The 8,636-nt window shown below is 45.1% G+C and overlaps 1 protein-coding gene and 1 pseudogene across 1 annotated transcript in view; one reads left to right on the forward strand and one right to left on the reverse strand.

The window, feature by feature from the left end:
- Positions 1-3,947, reverse strand: part of LOC114613651 (sodium- and chloride-dependent transporter XTRP3B) — a gene marked incomplete at its 3' end in the record, with an annotated part of 25,777 nt that extends 21,830 nt beyond the window's left edge. The window contains exon 1 of the mRNA XM_028758993.1: positions 3,695-3,947. Within this exon, the coding sequence (XP_028614826.1) occupies positions 3,695-3,947 (253 nt within the window). The remainder of the gene's footprint in view (positions 1-3,694) is intronic.
- Positions 3,948-7,219: 3,272 nt separating this feature from the next.
- On the forward strand, positions 7,220-7,702 carry LOC114613652 (annotated as a pseudogene).
- Positions 7,703-8,636: the final 934 nt, after the last annotated feature.

Genomic DNA, 8,636 nt, shown 5'->3' on the forward strand with positions numbered 1-8,636 from the left:
ATCTCTCTCTCTCTCTCTCTCTCTCTCTCTCTCTCTTTGTGTGTGTGTGTGTGTGTGTGTTTTCAAGGCCAGTCTAGTCTACAGACCTAGTTCCAGGACACCAAGGCTACACAAAGAAACCCTGTTTCAAAAAAAGAGTGTTCACAGCACAACAGGTGGACATCTGAAAGGGCATTCTTGGCTACTGGGTGACATCTTCCAATCTCTGAAGATCCCCTGACCATAGCATTCAGACCAGACAAACAAGATAGTATACTAGGTGGAAAAATAGAACTACAGTCCTCGGTAATCATGGGAACCAAGAACCTAGAGGAAGACTCCCTTTAGGTGCCCAGAACACTGTAGTCTGCCTTCAGAGCCCCAGAGCTTAACCCCTTCTTGTTCTCCTGACTATCCAACAGTGAATGGTTTTTGCTACACCAAATGCACCCATCTGTCTGGGAGTGTTCCTGAAGGTACTTCCCTTATTGACGACCCTTGGAAGAAATTATGAAGTGGTAGGAAATGTGGAGGCCCAAGCCAGACTCTTAAACTTCATCCAGCAAGAGACCAGTCCATGTGGCTCTGAAACACAGCAGGATCTAGCCATGGAGACTTTCTTCTCTTCTGGTTTATATATCTCATATTTCCCATTACAGGCCTTAAAAATAGCTTATCAGGTGTTCCTTATGTTAGGCCAGTGGATAAAAGAGATCCAGAGGGGTAAGGACACAGTCTAAGGGAGCCCCTGCTGATGGCCATGTGTAAGACAGTCCTGCAGACTTGTCTCCTGAGCCAGAGCATTTCTCTGTCTGTCTGTCTGTCTCTCTTTGGTTTGATTTCTTTTGAGACAGAATTTCTCTGATTAGCCCTGGCTGTCCTGGAACTTGATCTGTAGACCAGGCTGGCCTCAAACTCAAGATTACCTACCTGCTTCTGCCTCCTGAGTTGGAGGATCATGCTGTGTCCTGGGACTAAAGATATGCACCACCATGCCTGGCATATTATTTGCTCTTACCATTGATTCTTTAATATCTTGTGACTTTGATGAATTCCTAATAAGATCTGCCATTCAAAATAACCTGAAGTAAATATTCTCTTTGGCCTATTTTTCCCATTCAAATGAATAATCTGTAAGCAAACACCCTAAGCACTCTTGACAAATAATCAGTATCCATAATAAGAGACTATGAAATACTTTTTCCCTGTTTATGTCACAGCCCCTGGAAAGTGAGGGCAAAAGTGGAGGCGGGGCATGGTACTGTGGGGCAGAAACAAAAGCAGGCAGCAAGGAGGGGAAAGATAGTCTACAAATTGAAAGGTGGAGATGCCAGGCAGAAAGAACAGCTTTAATTCCCAGTAAAGCCCTCAACTCCATCCAGAAACCTAAGCAGGCTGACCCTTCTTTGCCTACAGCTATCAGTGGTAGCAGTTTAATTAGCACCTGGCCCTAGGCTGCTGAAAATTCTCATGAGTGTCCCAGGTCTAGTAATCCTGGTCTAGAGACTCAGGATTGGGAAAACTTTAAAGTTTCCTTTAATTCCATAGATTGACAGTTACTGTGCTGGGAATGTTAGTCGGGGCCTCATAAACGTTTAAGCAAGATTTTAGCAGCCCCACCCACAGCACTCAGTTAAGTAAGTGTTCTTGCAACTTTTTTTCCCACCCACCAGCTTTGAGATGTCCACAGACCAGTGTCTTGCAAGGCCAGCAGAGCGATTTACTTATACACTAGGGACATGGGGGAGCCTGGGCTAAGCTGTATGGGGTCATTTGTCCCACGACCCCAGCAGTAGCTATGTGAGTTCTGGGCAAACAGTTACAGCCCCTCGGGATGCCAGCACCCAACAAAGACTTCCCACATATGGACAGAACTTGCTGTGCTACCTCACACTCCAGCTCCATTGGAGTTCCAGGTACTTCCCATCTCAAACTCAAAGCAAGCTTTCCCTCTACGCTGGAAAACTCCAAGACTAATTGAGGTTTTGCCTGTGTGCTAGAAAAAGCTGAGCAGATCTTCCCTACCTCCAGCTAGTGACAGCTCAAGAGCCCAGCATGGAGTAAAGAAACAGAGGAGTAGAGAGTCTCCCCTCTCTCACCCTTCCTCCTCTGGAAGACATTTGGTTCCTTGGAGTCCTGTGTCTCTCGGTTTAAGAGTTGTGGCATAGCCCTCTATCCTAGTTCTAATGGGTAGCCACACATGATCAAATCACCGCGCACCGTCAGAGCCCAAGGCCCCTCTTCTCCTTACTCCCAGTGGAAGTGGGAGTTGTCTAGGTTCTCACCATGCTAGCTCTGCTTGGAGAGGGTTCCTTCATGGGAAGGGGTGCTCGGAGTGCTGCACAGTCAGGGCCACTTCCAAGTCTTTCTCCACGAGTTTGACATGGTATGTACATGACCCTAAGTAGAGGTCTTCTCAAATCATGGGTGAGAGATGCCAAGAAATGTAATATAAGGGTACTGGCAGCCATCTAGGGGTCATGGAGCTCAGTTTCCAGGGACAAGAGACCAAGCCACGGGAAAGGGAGAGTAACAGCGAGCGAGCTCTCTCTGGGATGGGAACGGCCCTAAGGTTATCAATCTTTGCTCAACCTAGAGTCTTCCCCTCTCCCCCACCGGTCCTGTTTGCACACATACACACTTATATACATATATATATATGTACACACACAAACACACACATGCACACACACACACCTTGTGCCTTCCTGCCCATTTCTCCTCATGCTATCTTCCAGGAACAAAAGCAGCAGCCATCTCAGGGCTAACTCTGCAGAGGGACCGTAGCACAGTCTTAAACTGTTTGTAAGGCATTCCGCTCTTAATGTGTTGGTCAGATCTACTCAAATGTGGGCCTTTGTATCCAGTGTCTTTTCCTAAACCAAGCTGTGGAACCAAGGTGGCTCACAGATCCCAGAAGTGGAGCGGCTGTCACAGAGGTCATGCAGTGTTGCCAGAGGACAGCACATAGCCACACTACTGGTCGGAGCCTGCCCTGCTTGTCCTTTTGAGCAAGCAGGGTCTGAACGCTGCCTTCTCATTCAGGAGGCTTCTCAAGGCTAACCCTTCCTTATTCTGAAAAGACTGTGCTTTTACCCTTTACCAACTTGATGTCAAAGGAGGCTGAGGCCTGTGTGGTTTATTCTCTGGAGACACCTGACAGCATATTCCCGAAGCTGTTTGGAGTTACTGCTCTAACACTCAAAGGTCATAAGGTAGTCTAATTTTAACCCAAAGTATCAAGCAGTAACCACATCCAATCTGGTGTGGCCCGTGGTCAGCTTGTCTCTGTGACAGAGCCTGGTTGCTTATCTGCTGCGTAGGGCCAGAAGAAAACTGAAAGCTTGTACCAAGGTTGGGAGTGTGGACACCTTTAACTATGCCAGGCAATCACTTCCTCAAACCTTACTTAGTTGGTATCACATTCCGTCCACAGAAAAGGAAGAAAGGAAGTAGATCACAGCTCCATATGCACAACCCAGAGGTTAAAGAGTCAGGGGAGGAACAATTTAGCCAAAGATGTTTTAGACAGCAGAGCAAAAGCACTCTCCATGGATGCAAAGGCCAAACCTTCCTTCTGTGTGGGACGGTGGGTCAGCTCTTTGGAGGTGACATCCAGCAGGTCCTATCATTCATCCAGATTCCCGGAAGGAGAAAGTCTTAGATGTGAAGCACTCAGTTAGGCAGGCAGGCTGCACCTGCCCATTACACTCACCTCCGCCGTACATCTGGCACAGGTAGGGGAAGCGCCACACGTTCCCCAGGCCCACGGCATAGGAGACACAGACAAGTAGGAACTCCAGGGGGTTGCCCCACTTTGGCCGCACCTTCTCCACAACCCCAGGCTGGGCACACTCTGTTGACCTCGGTCTTTCTGGATGCTGACCAGGAGGGCCTCCAGAGCCTCCCCAGGGCTGTAGCTCTTCATCCTCTGGCAGGGAGATCTCATGTGCTGAAGGTGATTCCATCGTCTGTGACTCTCAGTGTAGAATGGACAACACCTGTGCTCTCTTCTGCCCCGCCCCCAAACCCCTGTGTTTTCTACTGTTTCTTTCTAGAACTCTGGAATCAGCTTTGGACCCTACCAGGCCATGGTGTGGGTTCCTTTCTTGACCAGTGCCTCCCTCTCTGCCTCAACCTCACAAGTGGCCAGTTTAGACCCTCCCACTGACCTTTGGCCACATTCCTTTCTGTGTCCCTTTTCTCTCAAACTTCAGGATTTCTGGGCTCCTCAGGTTGCTGTTAAAGGTGTCTGCAAAAAAATTTTACAAAGGTGATTGTATCTGCTGGAGGCTGATGAAAAATTGGAAAATGTTTAGCTACAAACTGCAGAAAAACTCTGATCTACGTACTTGTCAATTTCTATAGTACAAACATTCCCACTAATGGCGCTTCCTGAGCTACCAATAAAATCCGTTAAGTGCAACAGGACACCATTATGCTGGGTTTCCACCTTGTACACAGAATGACAGAGCTATCCTCAGGAACATAACTGACAGCTAAAGGGTAGCAAGTAATCAGAGTCGGTGAGCTGAGCATTGTGTCTGATTTCTGATGCCACTCAGGCCTCAGTAATAACTGGATTTAACCTTATCAAAGGGGATGAAGCCCAGTTCTCTGAGCTGTCCAGATTCCCAGCACAGACAATTCAGTCCAGATTAACCTCATCTGAGCGTTCCCAGGAAGCTGCCCAACGGATGACTGCCTATGGATGGGAACCTCACTGTGCCTACCAGAAACAGGATACAAACGACCACCAAACTGTGTCACTCGGATTCTGGACAAAGGAGAGAAAGTGGGTACAGCTGTGGCCAGGGTCCTATAGTCTTATTTTCCCAACTAAGAAGGTTACGCAATTTTCAATCATTTGCTCATCCTGGTGAGTGCACTGTTAATTAGTTATCAGAGTTTCAAGTTTCCCCATTTGAGAAAGTCCAGACTCCTTAGCTCTGCTTGCAAAGCCTTGAGGAATCTTTTTTTATTTTGATGTTGTTGGTGTTGTAGTTTTCTTTTTGTAAAAAGTTATCTTTATTTTGTGTGTGTTTTGCCTTCATACGTGTGTATAGCTATACCGCTAGCATTCATATATACACAAATATATTCATCTATATGTGTATCCACATATATCTGGAACTGGTGTTATGGATTGTTGTGAATCACTACTTGGGTGCTGGAAACTGAACCCAGGTTCTCTGCAAGAACAGCCAGAGCTTTTAACTGCTGAGCCATTGCTCCAGGCTCCCCTTTGAAATGGAGGTTTGCTAAGTTACTTGCTTAGGGTAGGTCTTCAGTCTTCCTGCTTCAGCCTCTCAAATAGGCGGCGTTACAGATAGATATTACCACACCTGGCTCATGTTGACTTCTAATTACAATTACATTATTTGAGATTTGTTTTGTGCCCTAAGTAAGATATGTGGTGGAAGAGCAATGTGCTGATAAGAACGTATATTCTGTAGCTAGTGTACGGATAATTTATCTTTTTAAAATAATAATTAACCCCTTATTGTTATACAATGATCTTCCTGTTTCTTTTTATGGGGTTTTGATGTTGTTTGTTTTGTTTTTTTTGAGACAGGTATAGCCTCAGTCTCTCAAATAGTGGGAAATTCAGGCACGCATCACCACCACATGTGGCTCTTTTTAAATTTTATTTTATATTTTATCTTTCTAAATTACTCTGTCCACTATCTCCAATATAGGTATTGTGCTGTTGTGCCCAAAACCAGCAAAGGATTTGTCCGAAATAAGACTTAGTACCATCTCAAGAGGATTACTGAGAAACATCCTGCTCTACATGAGACCCACAGAAACCAAAGTAAAGCTATCTCATTCGACTGTGTTGTAGACAGCTCCCTGACTGGCCTGGGTCGGCTTAGGATCTTTTGACTTTACAATGGTGTAAAAGCAAAATGAATGCTGTAGAAGCTATAGTTTGAGTTTCAGTGCTTTTTGAGGAAGCAGTCTGAAGCAGGATGCTCTGTGGAGATGAGGAGAATCCTGGCAGCCGCATGCCCTCTGATGATCAGTTGACCATGAGCTGCTGCTCTGACTGATGGTTAGGAAGGTAGGTGTAACTGATACATCTTCAACTCAGGGTGCTCTTCAGTCTGTAGAGGTGCAGCAGTATGTAACCCCAGTGTGGGTGGAGGAGTGTGGGAGCTCAGTAAGAATTCTGAGTGCTTGGGAGAAAACTCTTAAGAAAACAAGACAAGAGTCTTGTGGCCTTAGTTTTTTCAAAACACAGAATTGTTCTTGGAATGTGCTTGCATGACCCTCCCAGGTGTAGCCAATAGGAGTGATTTTTATTCATTACAACTGGCTATTGTTATTTGTTTATATGCCTCTGTGGAAAAACATGGGTTTGTCACATGTAGCTTTGTCTCTGTGATTGTAAACAGCTTGAAGTCATGAGAACTTTACTCATGTGACCTTTCTTAACTCTCGGAGTCTAAGTTGTCTGATACTCTGAATAAAGTTGGCTGTTGCGTTAGACTTCAGTCTGCCTCATTTTTAGGCTCCATGCTCCCAGGTTCCACTGCCTGTAGAGGGGTGAACAGAGGAACATGTGTATTTCATGATATCATGTCCTTGCCTGTCTGTTTCCATAAGTAAAACTGTTCCACAGAAGTGAGTTCCCGTCATGACTGAAATGCTCAATGGTGTATTTAAATTTTTACAAGTACTGGATGTAAGTATTTCTAAACGCACCATGTTTTTTTTTCTCTCTCTTCTTAAACAGGCTCTGCCCTGGCTCTCAGATTTGACTGCATATTGGATTTACCTGAGAAATTTGAAAACTATGCAAGGCTGGGTCCCACTCTTGGGATTTCTGATGGATGCTGGAACTTTTCAGTGCTCCCAGGTGTTTCTAGCTGCAGACATGTTGGGCATGCTGAGATAGTAACAGGATAATAACATCGGCCAGCCTTCCTCTTTTCACCTCTGAGGGCACAGGATAATGAGACCTTGACTGTGACTGACCCCAGGAAGGCATGACAATCGCAGAAACAGTGACTATGCCTGAGAAGAGGGGACACATACCTGAGAATTCAGGAATAGGCTCTGTTGTGCCTGACAAGAGGTGGACCACTCTTCAAGCCTAAAAACAGCCTCATGAGAAATCAGGAGTAGACATTTAGGGAGATAAATGCCGCGTCTTACATTTTATGCAACGATCATTCTGAAACCAGGTATCAAGAAAAGATGGGCTCGGCAGCCATCTTCCAGTTAACTCGCCAAAATGACCAACACAAAGGGAAAGAGGAGAGGCACTCGGTATATGTTCTCTAGGCCTTTTAGGAGACATGGAGTTGTTCCTTTGGCCACATACTTGCGAATCTACAAGAAGGGAGATATTGTAGACATCAAGGGAATGGGTACTGTTCAAAAAGGAATGCCTCATAAGTGTTACCACCGCAAAACCGGAAGAGTCTACAATGTCACCCAGCATGCCGTGGGCATCATTGTAAACAAGCAGGTTAAGGGCAAGACTCTGGCCAAGAGGATCAATGTGCGGACTGAGCACATTAAACACTCGAAGAGCAGAGACAGCTTCCTGAAGCCGGTGAAGGAGAACGATCAGAAGAAAAAGGAAGCCAAAGAGAAGGGCACCTGGGTTCAGCTGAAGCACCAGCCTGCACCACCCAGAGAAGCACACTTTGTGAGGACTAGTGGGAAAGAGCCCGAGCTGCTGGAGCCCATTCCATACGAATTCATGGCCTAGTGTATAAAAGAAATAAAGGACCCGACTGCAGAGTTTTTCCTTAGGTTAAAAAAAAAAAAAAGGAAAGATGGAAGCAGCCAAGATAGTGAAAATCCTTCTATTTTTAAAGTAAGTTACAGGTCTATATTAAAAGACTCACTTTGGGAAATACAACATCATTATCCACCTTTTTAGACTTATATATATCATTTTAATTTATGTGCTGTGCTTTTGTGTATGTCTGTACAGGTGCAAGCAGGTAACAACAAGGACAGTAGAGGATGTTGAATCCCCTGGAAGTGGGGTTGTTGGAGGTTGTAGATGTCCCAATATGGATGCTAGGAACCAAATGTTGGTACTCTGCCAATGTAGCAAAGATTTAGCCAGGAAAATTTCTCTTCGGCCCCGCAAAAGGCCTTTCTTGTGCCTACATTTGCTATTGGTAGAAGAGAAAAATAAAAGACATCTCCGGCTGATGTCCCAAGTGATGTCTAAGCTTTTTCAACAGTGCCTGGAAAGATAGATTCAAAGAAATCTTTCAATTCCATGAGCTCAGCAGAGCAAAGATGGTTAGTACAGGAAGAACTCCCAGTCTAGATAACCTTGATCCGCTTTATTATGATAAAAAAAAGAAAAAAGACATTCACAAATGATAGCCATAAATATGGAGTCTTTTCAGCTACACCCTGCTCTGTGTGATGTATATACATTTTAGTGAATGAAGGTGGTTGTAAGTGATATTTATAAGAAAGTTAGAGTTTCTTGTATTCTTATGGATGCATCTGACACTGAAACCCTAGAGTTGGGAGTATCTGTTTTGATCCCTTGTACAGTTTAGAGTTGTAGAGAGGTTGGTCCTGTCCCATTGTCAGGAACCTTAGATTCGGAGAAAGGTGACTTCCATTGGAATCCCAGAAAAAGTCTTAGTGGCTATTACATCCTGGTAGCATTTAAA

Source organism: Grammomys surdaster, unplaced genomic scaffold (assembly GCF_004785775.1).
Source record: "Grammomys surdaster isolate TR1022 unplaced genomic scaffold, NIH_TR_1.0 126266, whole genome shotgun sequence".
In the NCBI taxonomy this organism is placed as follows: domain Eukaryota; kingdom Metazoa; phylum Chordata; class Mammalia; order Rodentia; family Muridae; genus Grammomys; species Grammomys surdaster.